This window comes from Panulirus ornatus, chromosome 13, assembly GCF_036320965.1.
Source record: "Panulirus ornatus isolate Po-2019 chromosome 13, ASM3632096v1, whole genome shotgun sequence".
Taxonomy (NCBI): domain Eukaryota; kingdom Metazoa; phylum Arthropoda; class Malacostraca; order Decapoda; family Palinuridae; genus Panulirus; species Panulirus ornatus.
Window position 1 is genome coordinate 12,744,330 of NC_092236.1, and position 20,969 is coordinate 12,765,298.

Consider the following 20,969-nt stretch of genomic DNA (forward strand, 5'->3'; position numbering starts at 1 on the left):
AGAGATGCTTTGTAAAGGTGGACAAAAAATTTCAGTAATATTGGAATAAACTTCCCTCAGTCTCCAGACAAGAGATACTAGTATAGTTCTAGGAGTAAGAAAGATGTCATATGAAGATAGATTAACCACATTAGAGAAAAGAAACATAGAATTATGGAGTGAATAGAAAACATCGATAACCCAAAGTTCTTCCAAGAAAATAGGAACATATTAAGAGGTAATGATCACAATACCTTTGAGAGATAAAGTTGTAAAAACACTAAAAAGTACTCTCAGAGAGAAGTGGATTCCTGGAAGAGACCACAAAATGAAAATAACAATATAACCACACTAAATCAATTTAGGAGAACCAACAATAAACCAAACACTGAGAGAAGAATTATTTTGAAATGAAACATGTAGAGATGCGCATTGAAAAAAAAAAAAACTAGCACCAATAGGTGCCTCTCGCTTCTTTTATACTGGTACCAAGCTGTGGTGGACGTGACATGGAAAAGTGATACCGTGGTAATGTTGAGCTGAGTTACAACCCGTTCATCCATCCACAATGTTTACAAACAAAGAGTGCAGACGATGAGGGCTATTTCTTCCTGTTGCTTTATTTTCCGTTATGCTTGACTAAAGCGACTTTCCTTTAGCACTAGCACAGGCAATGGCAGACCCTCCAGTCAGAAAAAAAGAAATAGGAAGTCATAGCATTCAGAACTCGGACGCTGAGATATGCGCTCAAACTCATTCTTTAAAAAGTAATCAATCAATTAGTCACTGTAACCAGGCTTATACAGATACAGGGATTTTGAGCAGTGATCAGTGTGAACCCCTACAAACTATTGTCAATTCAGAAAATCACATACATACAAGACAGAACAGGGCAGATATTAACGACGCTGATGCTAGCCAAGCAGTTGATACAGAAATCTTGCTGTCAGAAAGTGTTTGTGAAGGCGAGAAAGAGAATGAGAATTCTGTAGTTAATACTGATAAAGATAGATTATATGATAATGATCTAAATGCTAAAATAAAAGTAGATTTTAACTTAGAGGGAATGAGAGAAGCTGGGGGTAAGTATAAACTGAGATTATTGTGAAGTTTAGTGGTGTAGGGATTTATAGAATGGATTTTTTTTCACAAAGTTAATTTACTTTAGTAAGAAGAGAATGAGGCCACAAGTGGTAATTTTTACTGTCAAAAAATTATAATGGGGAGCGCTGTGAATGTAAAGTTAATATAATAGTAAACAAAATATCAGAAAGTTAAGAGAACCTCTGTTAACCTCACATAGCTTTCACTGGCAGTTGATATTTACTATTTTATCAACGCTGTTTGAAGACTATATCATTGATATGGTCTCATGGTTACATCCTTTTGTTGGGTATTGAGTACATGCTGCATGCATCCTTGTTTCAGTTCATGAATGCATTCCAGCGATCATACTATCTCTTGAAGTAGGATGTAGCAAATGGCAACATTGATGGTTGCTTTTGCTATAACATATAAAACTATGGTAGATTTTGACTGCTAGGGAAATTAATGTTTCATGTCTTTTCATGTTGAATAAACCCTCATTTTCTCTCTTCATGTGCTCCCCAGCAGCATCAAAAGAGTAAGAATTACCACCAGCAGGTCTTATTTTGTTTTTACTATCGTAAACTTGCACAGAAAAACTTTTGAATAACATACCATGAACAGTGATCATCTGAGGAGGTAATTTAAGATCAATTAATCGCCTTTCGAGGGCATAATGTGTAGGCCTACTTAAGTACTGATATAGACTATTTAGAAAGGAAATGTAGAAAGAAGTATCAAGTAGATTTGACAAATGTATTGAGATTTCCCTGGAACCATATAACTTATAACAGGGAACTTCCAGTTCATGTGATTGTTTTTTGCCATAATACCATTAGATTTGGGATTTACTACTAAAAAGCTTATAGTGATTGGAATGATATTTGTTTTATATGTTGAATGCTCTTCTCCTGGACAAAATTTCTTATAGAAGCCAGATCTTGATTTTAACATGAAAAAAGGAGCTAAGAAATAAAGAAGTAAGGAAAATTGTAGAAAAAGAATTTAAAAGTTTTTGAAAGTAAAGAAAGATGAAGAATGATTGAATAATTTTTGAGGAAGAGGAAACTATGCAATCTGTAAAAGGACAAGTCATAGCTGTTAGGAAAAACATGAGACCATAAAGAGTAACAAAGTTTTGCAGTGTATGGAAGGAAACAGCCATTACAGCATCCCACCCTTGCATTAACAGTAACCACACACTATTCATATGAAGCAGACTTAGTTTTATCTAGTGGCAGGGCACACAGTGGGCCATTTCTCACAGGAAGAAACCCAAGTTGATATTTGCAGAAGAGTGGAAGAGAAGCAACAGTACTGGATATGGTAAATGGCTAGAGTTATAAGGTCAGACTGGGATAGTTGATAGGTCATATTTCTTTAGACTTGACATTATCAGAAGCTTTCCGAGCTCAAATCAGTCCTTTGTATAATTTGAGCAACAGGATCTTATTAAATCTTTGACATTTGAACTGGTAATGTCATTTCATAGAGAAGGCAGCTATTTGTGTGATATGGGTTTTTCAAGGTAAGATTAGTAAATGTTATCGAATGTTTGGTTTAGTGGTAGAATTTTAGAGCCTTTATAAGAGATGGGAATGTTATGCCATTCCTATGAGGGCATTTCAGGTGGGAACAGACATCAAAAGATGTAGAATAGGTATAGGGAACGTTATGATGAGTAATAGAAAGGGAAAGAGGAAAACTGGATTTTAAAGGCATTAAACTTAATTGGATTATGTGTGGCCCAATGGGAATTCTTGTTCAGATTTGCTTTATATACTGAGACACTGAAAAAGAGTAGCTGGAGCATATTTGAAAGAAGCAGAGGAATGCAGTTTAGAATTGTCATAGGAGTGCATTTCATTAATTGTTGAATAAAGGAATTCATATACAACAAGGAAAAAAGGCATAGGAGACGGAACAGAACCCTTCTGTTGATAGGGAAAGATGGAATGGTTGATTTCTCAGGAGTTGCAGAGATAGACCATAAAGAGATGAAGATAGAGAAGAGAGTGAGGGAAAAAAAGGCCAATGTAGAGAGCTTGGAGAAGAGACCCTGATGTCTCACTCTGTCAAATGCTTTTAGGATAATGAGAGCTACAAAATGGGATTCACCAAAGTCTCTCAGAAGTTTTAGCCAAGCAGAAACATGGAGAGATTTATGGGTGGCTTTTGCTTGGCAAAAATATGTTATTGATCAGAAAGATGGCTGCAAGATTCAAGATCCTTAAGGAAGTTGAAGACAAATTGATAAGTGGATGGGTTAGAATAGTTACCCATCTGTAAGACATGTGTACAAGCATGTTTCATAGAAAAAATAGCAAATAGATAGACTGATAAGCTGGATAATTTTTGTTAATGTAATGATAGGTACATTTTTATTTTCAGGTCTTCTTTATATAGGATGCAAAGGAGATGTTGATAAAACTAACCCTTCTAAAGTAAGTAATGGAGATACAATATTGTGATCTTATGTTTTGCAATAAGTAGCTAGTGTTTTTTTAGCTTCTTTGCCACTGTTAATATTTTCAAGTACAGTAAAGAATGAGGTACAGGGTATACTTAATGAAATGATGTCACTATTTCTTGTGTATTTCATTGGATTGAGAAGAGAATTAAGTTACCATTTCAAATGTTTATTCTGTTAGATTGAAGATAATTTTGTTGGTTGGCTTTTCGTTCAGATACCTACATAATCAATTTTAGTGAATTATAGATAAGGCATTAACTGTTTTTGACATATAGCAGTAAATCATTCAAACATTTTTAGACTCAACACTGATGAGTTGCTCAAGTTATGTAAAGAACTCCTTAATGTGTATCAGTAAAACAATTGTGTGCAAAACAAATGTAACTAAGATATAAACAATATTGGTCTTAATCACTTTGCTTCATCTGAGTTGAATACAACCATAGATTTTAGTTATCCTTTTACATTCTATGTCTCTTGTTTGGAAACATTGGGTTACCAAATTATGGATTCGCTGGAATGTGAATAGATGTTTATGTTCCTTGCCAAGGTTACCTGATAACAAACTGAATATATTTCTATTCTAACCTGTGGAGTTTGAATTTTCAATTCTGCATATAAGTTTATATAAGTTTTAAACATCACAGCTGAAGTTATTTAGGTGAATGTTGATTTAAGTCACATGACAAAGTTGACTCAGGGAAAGTAACAAAAATTACATCAGGGGAATCATTTTGTATAAGAGAATAGTATTAGAATTGCAGCAGTGTGTACCTACAGAGAGGCAAGTCTCCCCAAAATGAGCAGGGGAATTGAAACTGAGGAAAAATATGAGGTACAAACAAGGAATGTAAACAAAAGGAAAGAAATTACCAATCCAAGAAACCTAATCTAATTCAGTAAAGCATTTAGAGTAATATGTAGTCTTACTTTAGTGAGGGGAGTTCAGAGTGATTTTCTTAATTCAGCGCATTAACTTTTTTTTTTTTTTTTTATTTTTCTTTGTTCTCATTACCGTATGAAATGGAACAAGATTTTGGTATATTGAAGAAAATGATTATAACTTCTTTAATAACAATCCAAAACTGTTATGGTACTGCTGTACTTTAGTCATGTTTAGTGCACGCTTAGTCCATGGCGAGATGCCAGTAAGAAACATTGATTTGTTATAGACATTAGATTGATGTTGCATTCATACAAAATAGATTAATTGTGTGTATGTCAAAGGTTGTATCAATAGTTTCCTCAGTATTGCAAGGATTTAGTGTCAGCTTTTGTTATCTAGTTGCATACAATATTTGACGTTCATTGTCTCAATTATATGATGTTATATTAACATGGTTCGTGGAAAATAAAGCAAAGTATACAAAAACATTGTATGATTGAAGATATTTATAGTTGAATTGAAATGTATAAAATATATTCTCATCATTTATTGTCAAGATGTTTGTTTTAAGCCTTTATCCTTCATAGTGATGCCTACTGTTGGCAAACTAAATTTAACAGGTATGCGCCTTAGATCTTCCTTTGATTTGCAGTTCCTGAGTCCTGTAATCCTCCCTCTCTGTAGTCAGCAAACCTCACTTTCAGGCGTTTGATGCCATGACATAGATTTATGCAACCATCTCATGGATAATTTACAAGGCTCACATATTTCTAACTGTTGATGTAATCACTTTGCCTTTTCTGTTAGTTTGGAGTTAGAAGTGAGCACAGCTTTCTTGCATCATAACCAAGATTGCTTGTGTATAAGCTGATTAAGGTCTGCTGATCTTCTATCTGTCTTTATCTCTGATTCCCATTCCCTCCAGAAATTCCCTCAAGTGGTTGGCCACAATAGAAGTCTTCATATCTGATGAACTTCAGTGCCACTTCCTAGCCTTAGCTCTTTGCATTATGGTGTCACTTTTAACAAAGAATCTCAAGGACTTTTCGTATTGTTTCATATATTGTTAATATTCCAGTATGAGAACCATCAAAAATATTGATCACTGAGTCACCTTTTACTAACAATTGTAGAATTTCCACTTTTGCACAATTGTAAGAGAAATATGCTTTATTTTCATACTACTAACACCATTACAATTGTCATTGGGTCTTGGACATTGCTTATACCTATATAAAGGGAAAATGTACTGAGATAACATGGGAGAACATCAGACTTAATTACCTCAGATTCAAAACACAGCAAACAATGGATTATGTTGATGTGCAGATGCCTGGGTTGTGTTAGCAGATGTGAGCACTATTTTACCAAGAACGAGTTCCCCAGCTTGTTTCAGAATATAGTTGTGTCCAGAGTATATAATACTGGATTGGAGTCAATAAAGTTTATGCATATGTATATATTTTTCTACTACAAAGGAATCTATATTGTTAATATTCCAGTATGAGAACCATCAAAAATATTGATCACTGAGTCACCTTTTACTAACAATTGTAGAATTTCCACTTTTGCACAATTGTAAGAGAAATATGCTTTATTTTCATACTACTAACACCATTACAATTGTCATTGGGTCTTGGACATTGCTTATACCTATATAAAGGGAAAATGTACTGAGATAACATGGGAAAACATCAGACTTAATTACCTCAGATTCAAAACACAGCAAACAATGGATTATGTTGATGTGCAGATGCCTGGGTTGTGTTAGCAGATGTGAGCACTATTTTACCAAGAACGAGTTCCCCAGCTTGTTTCAGAATATAGTTGTGTCCAGAGTATATAATACTGGATTGGAGTCAATAAAGTTTATGCATATGTATATATTTTTCTACTTGTTTCCTGATATTGATTATCACAGCATTATTTTGCTTGAGCCTTTGACCACAGGTTCCACTCATGTAAACTAGCTAGAATTCATTACATTACTGTTCACTCCATTAATGATATATTCTTCCCTGTGATCAATCTTTCAGTATGATTAGTTGGTTTCTAAAGTTTCAGGGGCCTCAAGATGACTTGATGGAAAAACTAGGGCAACCATTGTGAATGAAAACCGGTGTGAATAGGAGTGCAGAATGGTTAGTGTGTCAGAAGGACTCAAAAATGAACTATGATATGAGGGGGGTGGAGTTAGATAAGGTAGTAGAGGTGGAAGTTGAAGGGGAGCATAAAAGTGAAGTGATAGTAACCAAGAGAATTAAGGATGGAAAAGTGGTTTATCATGTACAGGCATGTAGAAAGAATAGTTGTGTAAAGAATATCAGTGTTTTAGGGTGACATATGTAGCTATAGGGGTTAAGATGGAAGGATACCTTAGAAAGCATACATGAGAGATGAAAGTATATATGATTGCAAAATTTTGATTAAGTAATGTTAATTAGGGATGGCCAGAATGATTTTGCACCAAACCCAGAACCTTTTACTTAGGAAATTATGTAAAGATTAAGAATAGATTGGTAGGTAGAAATGTACTGCACATAAGTTTTTGTATAAAAAGTGCTCAAGGAAAGGAAATAGTTATAGTTTTTCATGTGTTTTTTGTTTCAGATAGCTGAATGGTTTACCACAGAGTTTTTAAATCTCCATAGAGTATATGCCATTAAAGAGGAGGAGCCTTTTCTTCTCAGGATCTTTACACGCAATCATGAATCAACGAATCGTGGCATTAGGAAGAAGGGAGGGCGAAAAGTATGACTTATGCTCTGTAACTATAATTCCATAATGTGTATTTGTAGAAGGTTTAATTGATATGCTTTACTTGTGCATCACTTTAATGAAGTTTTCTTATGTTTCTGTTTCTAGTTTAAAGAGGTATTCTCTGTTAATACTGTAATTCTGTCTCCCACTCAACAAAACACCATTTATTCTTTTTACGTTAGAGGCACCAGGCACAGACAAAAGTCCACATCAAGGCCAGGCCTTAATTGATATGTAAAGAGGAAGGGGAAAAGAAGAGGCAAGGAAATGTATCTAAGAATTTTGGAGAGAGAAACCTGCTTTTTAAAATTTACCAGATAATAGTCATTGGGAGAGACATGAGAGGGTAGTTTATTCTTGATATTACATATAAAACACATATTTCATTATTTACTCCTCACACCTTAAGCATCAAAACAAAAGCAATGTGCACATTAATTGCCCTTAGAACACTAACTGGCACTATGCCCTCTACAATCAATTCATCCTCTCCACCCTAAACTATACCTCGCCTGTCTAATCATCCACCCACTCAAAAAAAAAAGCAAATATAACAGTGCTGCAAACCACACATCAGAGAACACTACGAACAAATGGCTGCATAGCAACCACAAACGCATAACTTTTGTACAATGAAACAAAGATCCTCCCAATACAGTCCCACTTCAACAAGCTTAGCATTCAATTCTTTGCAACAGCACTAGACCCCTGTCATCATCCAAACCACTCCAACCCCCAAATAGAAATAAAAAGCATCCACCTGCCTCACACTTCAGTAGCCTATACCCTCACATTCCCAGTGCTCAACAAACACAATAATGACAAAACAAATACATACCAAAATGACCTGACAAGCACTTTTCAGTTGTCATACCTTTCTCTTGACCTACCACTTTCTCTTGTGCTCATGTACTTACAGTCCTCTACATATACCTCCATTTTCTGTTTCATTAACAGATTAACACTCAGTCTGGCACTTGCTCTTACCTTCTGTCTTCTGCATGCCTTTACATGTAAACACTGCCTCCTTAATTACTCTCCATTGCCCTATAACTCACCTTGTTTCAGTTCCTTTCACCCTCGCACTTGATAGCACATGGTATTTCTGCATACAGACCTGTTTTTACACATATTGTGGAGGCAAATTTTGTATGTTTTTGACCTTACATAACATAGAACTAATAGCACTCAGTGAAAATTTAGCAGTCCACTGATATTGTATTGCCCCTTTTCACTGTCAAAGAATTGTTGGTATAAGTAATTTTCCTTATACATCTTTGTTGTTAGCCATCTTTCCCTCTTAAGATGTCAAAGACTCAGCTTCAAGAGCCAAAACATTACCTAAAAAATTCTTAATTTTTTACATAAGGTTAGGCTCAGATAATGAAGCAGTCATCTCTTAAATGCAGTACTAAAAAGACTGTTTGAAAGGAATGAGATATGCTGTAGCAAGTTTACAGTTTACAGAAATGCAGAAGGTAAAAGTGTAAAAAGTAAGATACTGTGAAGAAGGGTAGAATGGTAGACATCAATGAACATGAAAATGATGGATAGCATAGAGATTGAGAATACTTGACTCGGCAAAAAAGCAGCAGTTTGAAAAATGTAAAAGCAATGGACAGTCACTGGGAGGAAAGATGCTTTCCATGTCAGTGTTTTCCTGGGCAGGTATTTAAGCCAATTTCATGTACCATTTGAATAGTGATACTTAAATGTGTAAAGTGGGACTGATCTGAAATGGCCATTATGTTGCTGTCCTTTTATATTTTTTTCCTCATGATATCCATTTTTTTAGTGGTTTATATATGCATTTACATGAACATGCATGACTATTCACAAACAAATGCTGATAGAACTAAAGTATGTCTTTGATAGTTACCACAGTGCTTTCAATTATTTTTTCTCTAACTGTCTAGTTTATGGCATGTGCAGATTTAGCAGTATTATTTGCTTATGTGTATAGAGCTGATCACTCTCTCATGTAGAGCTTTGGATATGATAATAGTTCTTTACTTGAAGGATCATTCCTATAGAAGTGGGAAACAGAGGAAAGAATGTTAGCTTTAGTTAGTTCTAAACTTTCATTTATTCCATATCCTATAGTGTTAATCTGCGAAGTCAGTATTAGTGCCTGATTGTAAGTACATATTGTTATGTATTGATGAAGTGAGTAAGCATCATTCTCTACATAGAATGCCTTTGGTGTTTTCAGCTCCTATATGTAATACTGTTTTAGTTATGTAGTATTCCTTGAAGAATAACCAAAGTGTGTGTTGATAAAGCCTCATTGTTATTTCAAGGTAACAGTAAATATCTAGACAGATACTTTTTGGAGTGCCACTGTAGTTATTTATAATCTATTTGATTACCCATAGTTATGTGAAAATAACCAACAATAATCATCTTTGGTGACATCATACTTTAAGTATTAAGAGATGTATAGTCTACAATGACAGCTAGAGACTGAGTGTGAACAAATGTGGCCTTTATTGTCTGTTTTCCTGGTGCTACCTCGCTGAAGCTGGGGATGGCGATGCTGTTTCCTGTGGGTCAGGTAGCGCCAGGAATGGATGAAGGCAAGCAAGTATGAATATGTACAAGTGTATATATGTATATGTCTGTGTATATATATATATTTATTTTTTTACTCATTATACTTTAACACTGTCTCCCACGTTAGCGAGGTAGCGCAAAGAAGTAGACAAGGAATGGCCCAACCCACCCACATACACGTAAACACCCCACATGCACATATACATACATATACAATTCAACATATACATACATGTACATACACAGACATATACATGTATATACACAGACATATACATAGATATACACTTTTTTCTTTCTTTCAAACTATTCGCCATTTCCCGCGTTAGCGAGGTAGCGTTAAGAACAGAGGACTGGGCCTTTGAGGGAACATCCTCACCTGGCCCCCTTCTCTGTTCCTTCTTTTGGAAAAAAAATATACACACATGTACATATTCATACTTGCTGCCTTCATCCATTTTTGCTGTGATGCATATTATAAGGTAACTGGTAAAAGCATACTTTAATGTTTCATTGTAATCTCTCCTCTAGTCACATCTGATTTTATGTTATTATGTAAGAGGAGTAGATTACACATGAATTCATTATGTTCATTTCTCAGGTAATGTTGATGGGTGAAGAGGTATTTGGTGACGTTTTACTTGCCTGTGGTAACTGTGGCTATTGGTCTCATGAGGGAAGTAATGTTCGGAGACACCTCAAGAAGTCTGTATGTCTTAAGGAAAGAGGATACTCTAAAGAGGATTTAGCAGGACTAGACAGAATAGAGAGAAGAAAATTCCTCAGGCGAGTGGCAGCAGCTAAATGTCGAGCGAAGAAAAGAGCAAGAGGTTTGTTATGATATTTTGGAACAAAATGTTTCATCCCCATCATTTAGACATGATTTGGTTGTACACCATCTTAGAGATATTAGTTATTAATGTATCAGTACTGTAAAAATGATTGTTTAACATATTCCATTTTAGGCTAGTTTAGAATTTCATTGAATCTAATTTTTCATCAATAAAAAGATAGTTATTACTTAATATTACAAACATAATGTCATGCTGAAAACTTTGAATAGTAAATTTTGCCATTGACATAGCAGTCTAAATCAGAATTGCTATGCTATTTTTTTTACAAGAGAAAAGGATGCGTGAATAAGTATCAATGGCATGAGTACAGCATTTTATGAATCAGACAGGGTTGCACATGTAGAATCCTCCCAGATATTATCTGATGTTAAAAAACAGAAACACACACATGCCCACACCAAAAAATTACTTCTAAATGCAAAATCTCTCTGAATATTACTGACCTCCTCTGGATTTCTGAGCATCAAAAGACTCAGGAAAGTGCTTGAAATGTTTACTGGAAAATTCCTCTCTCTAGTTTTTCTGATTGGTTAGTAGAAAAGTTTTTGTCTTAGGCAGTATATTGAATTGTAACAGTACAGAGAAAATTAGCTTTCCTGCACATAAGGAAAACATTTAGAAACAGGTAGTGCAAAACAGTTCTGGCATAAAATTTTTTATTTTGTAAAAGTTGTCTTATGTTTAGTTAGTGTGAAATTGCACAGTCAGATGGATGATTATATCTGAATGCTTATGAACTTAATTGTTTTCCAAGCTATAATCATATTATACTATGAATGATGGAGAGTACAATAAAAGTATTTTATTTACAAAGATTTCTAATTTACAGCTACTGTTGAAGAGTCTACAATAGAGGTGAATGAAAGAGATGAAAATGGGCCTAAAGTGGGTAGTAATAACTACACACCATATTCACTGCCTTTAGGCATGTCGTCAGATGCATATGCAGAGTGCCTTGTGGAAATCCAGGAAACGTGTTGTGGAACAGGAAATAAAAATAGGACTACTGCAGGAATACCATCTGAAGTATCTAATACCCCTCTTGTGAATGGACTAACACAACAAAAAGTAAAAAGAAAACCTCCAAAATATAAAGCTCTTACCCTTGGACCTGCTGTGGAGCGGGAGGTAGTCAAGAGAGTCTCTTATGACATTTTTACTGTAAATGAAAAAAATGAGAGAATTGCTTGGAAACCTCCATCCTGTCACAAGGTATAGTATAAATTGACATGCTTGGTCTGAAATCACCTCATTATATTCTTTAAGTTTAAATCTTTGATGTGGCAGGGTATGGGAGTTGGCTCGGAGCCAATCCTAGCTTTTCATCCTCCCCTTGGAGCTAGTCAGTAAATGGGTTCCTTGCTTCAGTTAGGGTTTGTGTGTGTGTGCATATAATTAGAGACTTTGTGCTTATATACAAAGTTAAGAGACGGACGGAATGGTGATCACACATACACATACACACACTGGTGATAATTTGGTAAAGTGTGTGAAAGAAGAAAGTTGGGAGTAAATGTGAATAAGAGCAAGGTTATTTGGTACAGTCGGGTTGAGGGTCAAGTCAATTGGGAGGTAAGTTTGAATGGAGAAAAACTGGAAGAGGTGAAGTGTTTTAGATATCTGGGAGTGGATTTGGCAGCGGATGGAACCATGGAAGCAGAAGTGAATCATAGGGTGGGGGAGGGGGTGAAAATTGTGGGAGTGTTGATGAATGTGTGGAAGTCGAAAGCATTATCTTGAAAAGCAAAAATGGGTATGTTTGAAGGAATAGTGGTTCTAATAATGTTATATGGTTGCGAGGCGTGAGCTATGGATAGAGTTGTGCGCAGGAGGGTGGATGTGGTGGAAATGAGATGTTTGAGGACAATATGTGGTGTGAGGTGGTTTGATCGAGTAAGTAATGTAAGGGTAAGAGAGATGTGTGGAAATAAAAAGAGCGTGGTTGAGAGAGCAGAAGAGGGTGTTTTGAAATGGTTTGGGCACATGGAGAGAATGAGAGGAAAGATTGACCAAGAGGATATATGTGTCGGAGGTGGAGGGAACGAGGAGAAGTGGGAGACCAAATTGGAGGTGGAATGATGGAGTGAAAAAGATTTTGAGTGATCGGGGCCTGAACATGCAGGAGGGTGAAAGGCGGGCAAGGAATAGAGTGAATTGGATCGATGTGGTATACCGGGGTCGACGTGCTGTCAATGGATTGAATCAGGGCATGTGAAGTGTCTGGGGTAAACCATGGAAAGTTCTGTGGGGCCTGGATGTGGAAAGGGAGCTGTGGTTTCGGGCATTATTGCACGACAGCTAGAGACTGAGTGTGAACGTATGGGGCCTTTGTTTTCTTTTCCTAGCGCTACCTCGCACACATGAGGGGGGAGGGGGATGTTATTCCATGTGTTGCGAGGTGGCAATGGGAATGAATAAAGGCAGACAGTGTGAATTGTGTGCATGTGTATATATGTATGTGTCTGTGTGTGTATATATATGTGTACATTGAGATGTATGGTTATGTATGTATATTTGCGTGTGTGGACGTGTATGTATATACATGTGTATGGGGGTGGGTTGGGCCATTTCTTTCGTCTGTTTCCTTGCACTACCTCGCAAACGCGGTAGACAGCGACAAAGCAAAATGAATAAATAAAAATAAATATATATAAGAGTGAAATGTTTTGTGCATATGATTAAGTGTATGTGTGTATGTATATTTCCTTTAGCTCTGTCTTTACTTATAAGTTGCAAGTAAACAACATTCAAGAGGTATCATTTTTAATGAATGTATTGTTCTCTTTAAAGTCTTCTGGAGATCGGACTTGCCAAATAGTTTTCAAAGGAGCTCGAATGAAACGACGATGTATGGACTTGCCAGTTCCAATGGTTTTGATATACCGTAAATTGGACTGTAAAACTCATCACTGCAACTTTACCCTTTTTCATCCAAATGCAAGAAATTTATTCAGAAATGACTCTAATGCAAAAGCCTCTGTCAATATCAAGATGTATGGAGGTAGGTGATTTCACTAATTGTTTAGGACCATGCTAAACTAGGTGATGTTAAAAGCTTTAGATTGAAAACTGAAGATTCATCTTTTTCAAAGTTTGTATAGTATTGAATGTACTTTTGTTCAAAACATTATGTAATATCAAAATTTTTATTTTTATTTTCATATATTGCATCAAAAGGACTTAATTTTGTGTAGCACTAAAGGTGCCTAAGTTTTAAACAACATATTCTAGTATCTGATTTTCTGTATTTGAAGAATGAGGATTCATGCCATACATTCCCCAAAAGTAATGGTGATTACAGATGTGCATGTTCCTCTTCACCATTTTAAGTAGTCAGTGATCTACTCTTGCCTTATGTCATCCCATAGGAACTCCTATTTTCCCATACACTCATATCCACTCACTTTATCTTGAAATTGCATATAACAAACCAAAAAACATACAGAGAAAGATGAAGGTGTGATACACTTTCTTTGGCACACTTTCACATAGTAGTGAATTTTGACTGCATGAGAAGAGGGACTGATGGAAGTGGGTACCTCCGACAATAATGAAATTGAATATAGTGATCCTGCAAAAAGCGAAGGATGGGTATATATGTAAAAAAGGACGGAGGGCTATCTTAACAAGTATACAAATGATTCAGTACAGGGAGCAGGAATGGGGATGAGGGAAATAACAGTAAAGCAGAGATAAGGCAAAGCAGTAAAAGTGAATAATTTAGTCTCTGAAATGATGCATGGAATCTGAAAGTGCTAGAAAAAAATATCAAATGATTTGCAATATTATTTTGACTGTGAATTATTTTTCCTAGTGCTAGTGCTCTTCGGAGTGACTGTTACAGGCTATTGTATTTTAAATTTTTATGACAGCGTACAACAGAAATATGATAAGCATAAGAATCAGAGCAAAAACAATATTGCCACCCTATGGGGGAGACGTAATTAAGAGAAACCAGTGGATTCTGTTTTATGTGTAGGAGATGAGGTGTTCGAAATAAGAATGAGGCAAATGAGGAAAAAGAGATAAATGAAGTGGGGTAGAGCTACTATGAAGACTAACATGCACTAACTGTTAAGATTGCATGTGAATGTAAATAAGATGGAGAAAACAAGAATTACAGATCCTCCCCACTTTTTCCAGCTCATCAGTTTCAGCTGTGCTAACCATATCACAAACATTGTTTAACCCCTTCATATCATAATCTCATCTGATTCCATATCTTTGGGAGTTCAGGTTAACTTTTTCATTGCATTATATAATACAGAGTAATCCAGTGCATTCATGTAAATGTGTTGGGTATAAAGTCAGTATGAATATCGAATTTCTTTCATCCACATTTGACGTTTGAATTTCAGTTTTCTAAAATGTTTTGTTTCCATCTTTGCAGATATAGTTATGACTCAAGAATTTTACCACTACTTTGTTTCCTTGCTGTCTATAATGAAGATGAAGTCTTCTCAAACAGCGAGACACTTGACAAGTGTCTGGGAAACTATAATTGGTGAACGACTGGGAACCACATCTATCCCCGAGGAGCATCGAAAGGTTATAACTCTTTCCAAACAGACTGTGAGTTAAATAACATGTACTATTCATTTGTTTCCTGTGTATTCATTTACCTTTGAATTATTTATAATTCTGTCAAATCTTTGGTGACCGTAGTTACAATACGAAAATGTGTCTTCAGGATAAGAGAAGATACTACATTAAATATCATACAGTCACTGTTGGCTTTTTTGTATGATTGATTCATAAGTCTGACTTAATATAAAGTATGATAGTTTAACTGCATTACAGATTGTGGATTGTATATGATTTGATGATTATAACTAGTTACTATTTTCTTATTCATTTTCAGATTCTCAGTGAAATACTTTACATAAAGCTTGCAGTATTTATTATTAAAATGCATACATTTAATGTAGATAGATGTAAAGAAAACTACATGTATTCAGATTCTTCCATTTAACTTGGGAACACCCACCATATAGTTACTCAACTGTATGATTATGGAGGGCTGATCTGCATGACCTTATTCTTTCCATACATCAGATCCAGGACAAATGCTCCTTCATGTATACTTCTTGTAAAGTCACCAATTTAGCATTTTCAAGCTACCAAAGCTTTCAGTTCATCTCCGATTTTCCTCCCTTACAAGGCTGCTCTCAACTTCATGTTTCTTACAGCCATCTTAATTGTTCATCACTGGCAAATATCCAACTTATCCACATTTTGCAGTTTTTTATGATGCGGAATGATATCTGTTGGCATTATCTGGCCTTCCCATATGTTCTGTGTATTGGGAGGGGTTTAGATAGGCTTTGTGAAGTCATGTTTCAGTTTTGCAGCATATCAACGCTGCACAACTCATAAATATCTTTTGGCATCATCTAACTTTCATAGGAGAGGAGTTGGTCAGATGTTTAAGGTGTTTTGTGTTTCCATAGGTAAGAAAAGTTATTAATCAAAGTTCACGTGCACCACAAAAATGGGAGAGCATTCTATAGCTTTGTTTAGTAACTGTAAGAAAAGTCCAGTCATCACTGGAAAATGGGATATATAACAGACATAAGACTCAATATTGCTCTGATAATTACTAATCCCCACACTCAGCAAAATAGTTGGAGGAGCTAGATTTTAGGGGGATGGTCATATGTTTCTTGGTGTAATTTCAGAAATTTTCAGCATGCCACCATACATTTTTCTAAAGGCATTTTCTCCCAGAATCACATGGTGTTCAAACATGTTTTGGTGTCATAAGGGGTTTAAATCATTGTGACTTCATAATGTGCCTCTGTATAACTCAAGCAGTGAATCAATCATTCTTTGAAGCATTTCTTTTGATACTTACTCATTCCTACTGAAGATATTTATTTTCTTATCTGCCTTTCCTTCCTCAACATATACAACTTATATCTAAAGAAGGTCAGGTGCCTAAACTAGCTTTCCTCCCACAGAACATTATCTTAATGGAAGGGAACAAATAATACATGTCAGAGGAACCTTCTCAAAATGGGTGAAGGTCACCAGTGGAGTGTCCTCTGGGTCTGTTTTGTAAACGTTACTCTTTTTGATCTATGTAAATACTTCCTTGAAGGTTTGGACTCCTGCGTGAATATGGTTGCATATAATGCAAAGGTCATGAAAGAAGTGAAAAGTAAGCAGGATTGCATATAGTTACAAAGGACTCAGACAGAGACCAGAGTTGGTCTCTTACATGGTTGATGAAATTCACCCCAAGCAAATGTAAGTCAATGAGGATGGGACAGATTGAAAAAAGATCTCAGTATGGTTAGTATCTTGGAGGAAATATGTATCAGAATTCTGCACGTAAGGGCATGGGAGATGACATTGTCTCAAACCTGTCAGAGTCCCACATCAGGAGAATGGATAAGGATATAGACTGTCTTCTGGCAAATACCAGAATAGCTTTCAAATATATGGATAAGGAAATATTTAGCAAACTTTTCTAATGTTACATAAGGTCAAAACTATAATGTGCTTCTCGGGTGTGGTCAACAGTTCCCGAGAAATGTAGGGGTAAAGCAATCAGGGGATTAACATGAAATTAAGCATGTAATTCATTAGAAAAGAATATGTAAAATAGTACTCTTAATATGAGAATGGTGGATGAATGGAATAGAATGATCAAGGACATGGTGAATGCAGACAGCACAAATAGATTTAAGATGTATAGGATGTATGGTAGAAATTGCTAGAGAAGGGGTCCCCATAAGGGTAAAACTCCCTCTCCATATGGCTATGGCACATATAGATAATTACGTATGGTTAATTTCATACAACCTACTATATAGTTCCACAATAAGAATACTGTCAAAATTACCCTGTAATTAAAAGAAGTTTTCATGTATACATTTCCTCCTTATCAGTATTTAGATTGTCAAGTAAGAATATTCATATTTTCAGCAGAGCACCAAAATGGGATGGAAATTAAAATTACCATCATTAAAGAATTATGACAGTTAATGAATATATGTCTTGATTGTCTTTCCTTAAATGGTATATTCACTTTATATTTATATCTACTTTTTATGACCAGGTAAAGTCAATTTGGGCAAGCATAGAAGACGAGGCAGGGAGCCGAGGAGGGCTGAGAATCTTAAAGGGGTCTAGACGCAAGAAGAAACCACCACCATCTTCATCTGCTGTTGTCCTTCCTCCGTCCAGTGTAACCTCCATGAGCCAACAAGGCCCAGTTGCTGTGGCCTCTTGTGGAGTTGCAACAGTGCAGGTGTCTCAGCCTGGAATGCAGCACCATTGCATGAAATGTCTCAATCAAGTTCCTTCAAAACCACCGCCTCCTCCTCCTCCTCCTGCACCTCCACCTCCACCTCCTAAGCCTCCTATGATGCCCCCTCCTCCTCCACCTCCTCATAGTCACATGCAACAACCAACTCATGCACCTGTTACTCACACCCATTGGCTTGGACAGGCCCCCCAGTACCCACATAACATGGCTCCATATCCTATGGCTCCACCCCCTACAGCTGAATACTACCCAATGCCAGGCCATTTCATGGCACAGTATACACCAGCAACCATGGGCACCTCACCTTGAAACTCAATCAGGTTTGGCTGTGAAGAAATTTCATGTATATATCTTTGAATTTTTAAGAATGATCTTATTTTTGTCCATGTACCTTACTTTTGGATTTTCTTTGCACCTTTCTCCTCATACATCTCTTTCATACACTATCTCAATTACATCAGTTAATATCTGAGTAACTTTCTTTGTTCTAGTATGAAGAAATTAGAATAAATTCAGTCACACAGGTTGTTACTGCCACCAAATAGATTAATTCAAATATTTTTTCATTAAAAAATTTTTATGTGAAAAGAAATATTTTACACTGCTCATATACAAAATCAAACCAAAGGGTAAAAGCAAGTGATTTGTGCTGCAGTGTGTGTATATTTTTTTGTATATGTTCATCATTTCAGCCTCTAATTTTTTGTACAGAGTTTCAAGTTGTAAGCATCTCTAGTTAGATTAGGATTAAATCTGATAAATCACAGTGAATGTTTTATGAATAGGTTGTGTTGCTCTGTATAATATTTATGATTTTTGAATACGGTATAAGGCTATTCTCTCTTGAATTCATATAACTGACATTATCTGCATGTTGAAGTTAAGTACAAAACTGGAATACTGACCTGAATATAGGCCAATATCTACTATCCATATTTCAGCTATCAGGAAGGGTCAACTATTGGCATATTTTCATAACCCAGATGGTATCCTCTCATCAAACATAACACTTATCTCTCTTCTTATCATGGTGACATTCATTCACATTCAGACACCCCTACCCGAGCTTTTAAACCTTTAAGGATAAATCCTCATTTGGGCCAGTTTTAGGACGGAGGTAATACAGGGTGAGGAGGGATTCCAGCTTTTTGCTCCTTCCCCTTTGACTCACAAAGAACAGAATGTCTGCATCCCCCCAAAAATCTTCAGTCACTATTTTAATCTCAGACAGAGATACATCCTGCTCACATCCTCCAATCACCCTGAATGGACAATCACTTCCACTGAATAAAACTCCAACTATTCTAGGCATCACAAAAGACACACAGCATTCAGTTCTCAAACCAAAAACATCAACATAAAAGTAACACACAAACTACATACCCACAGAACACTGACTGGTGCCAGATTTGGACAGGAAAAAGAATCCCTTAACATCCACCACAAACAATTCATCCACTTTCCATAACCTACCTGATCTTCTATCCTCTCAAAGGCAAATATAACAGACCTGTAAACCACACAGAGTATGAGAAATCAGAACAATTGCTGTCTAGCAACCACAAACACTCAGCACCTACACAATGAAATGAAGATTTCCCCCAGTATAATCCCACCTCAGCATGCTTGATATTTATTTCCATGAAACAGCACTAAACCCCTCCCACCCATACTATTCCATCTCTAATTTCCAGGCCCCAAGGAAAAATAAGAAGCATACCCCTGCATCACACTTCATCAGTCTCTACTCACAGATCCCTCCAACCCCAACAAACACAACAGTGACACAGCACACTGAAATAACTGACAGGCACTAAATAATTGCCCTCCCAACTTAATCATAAACTCCACCCCATCAATCATACATCCATCAGAAGTCACACTCCCCAGAAAAGTACAAGTCACACTTTCTTGTCTATTCTCTGGACAGCACCCATCGCTACAAACACCATTTCAGCTTATCCCATGGTCTTTCATGCCCATTATGCAACTACCAAAATAGACCCAAAATATGTATTATTCAGTTGCCCCATGCTCTCTGCATATAGACACTCTTGTAGCAGTATAACACTAAGGAATTATAGTCTCATCCTGTGGAAGTGGTTGACCTGACTGCTGCAGGAGCCTCATAAAGATAGAAGGGAATCATGGACAAGGCATATATACATTATTACAGTATTATTACTTTCTTTCCTTGCCTGATTGTCTCTCCCATCTTAGAAAGCTTCTAGAACAGATGAACTTTGACCTCATTTTCACACATCAACTCTTTACTTTTCATATGTAATGTACTGAAACCAAAGCCTATCATTCACAGCAAAGCCCCACAGATTACTTCATGGTTTACCTTTCTTTATCTGCTCCTCTCTCCAAGATTGGAATTGGAATTGGAACGATGTGGTATACCGGGGTCAACGTGCTGTCATTGGATTGAACCAGGGCATGTGAAGCGTCTAGGGTAAACCATGGAAAGTATTGTGGGGCCTAGATGTGGAAAGGGTGCTGTGGTTTCAGTGCATTATTACATGACAGCTAGAGACTGAGTGTGAACGAATGGGGCTTTTGTTGTCTTTTCCTAGCGCTACCTCGCACACATGAGGGGGAAGGGGGATGGTATTCCATGTGTGGCGAGGTGGCGATGGGAATGAATAAAGGCAGACAGTGTTAATTGTGTGCATGGGTATATATGTATGTGTCTGTGTGTGTATATATATGTGTACATTGAGATGTATAGGTATGTATATTTGCGTGTGTGGACGTGTATGTATATACATTTGTATGGGGGTGGGTTGGGCCATTTCTTTCGTCTGTTTCCTTGCGCTACCTCGCAAACGCGGGAGACAGCGACAAAGCAAAATAAATATAAATAGTATATTATTATTATTATTATTATTATTATTATTATTGATTTATTTATTTTGCTTTGTCGCTATCTCCCACGTTAGCGAGGTAGCGCAAGGAAACAGACGAAAGAATGGCCCAACCCACCTACATACACATGTATATACATACACGTCCACACACGCAAATATACATACCTATACATCTCAATGTACACATATATATACACACACAGACACATACATATATACCCATGCACACAAT

At 36.3% G+C, this 20,969-nt stretch overlaps 1 protein-coding gene across 3 annotated transcripts; it reads left to right on the plus strand.

Annotated features, from left to right (window-relative positions):
* Window positions 1-466: 466 nt before the first annotated feature.
* LOC139752767 (uncharacterized) lies at window positions 467-20,313 on the plus strand. Of its 3 annotated transcripts, none has more exons than XM_071668670.1 (8): window positions 467-1,061; window positions 3,457-3,509; window positions 7,035-7,175; window positions 10,339-10,567; window positions 11,421-11,803; window positions 13,382-13,592; window positions 14,982-15,139; window positions 17,655-20,313. In XM_071668670.1, the coding sequence occupies exons 1-8, from the start codon at window positions 653-655 to the stop codon at window positions 18,171-18,173; spliced, it is 2,103 nt and encodes a 700-aa protein (XP_071524771.1). In that variant the 5' UTR covers window positions 467-652; the 3' UTR covers window positions 18,174-20,313. The 3 variants fall into 3 exon arrangements, with proteins under 3 accessions (XP_071524771.1, XP_071524770.1, XP_071524772.1); XM_071668669.1 differs by having other exon boundaries at window positions 469-1,061; window positions 14,982-15,163; XM_071668671.1 differs by having other exon boundaries at window positions 469-746; window positions 14,982-15,163.
* The last annotated feature ends 656 nt before the right edge of the window (window positions 20,314-20,969 follow it).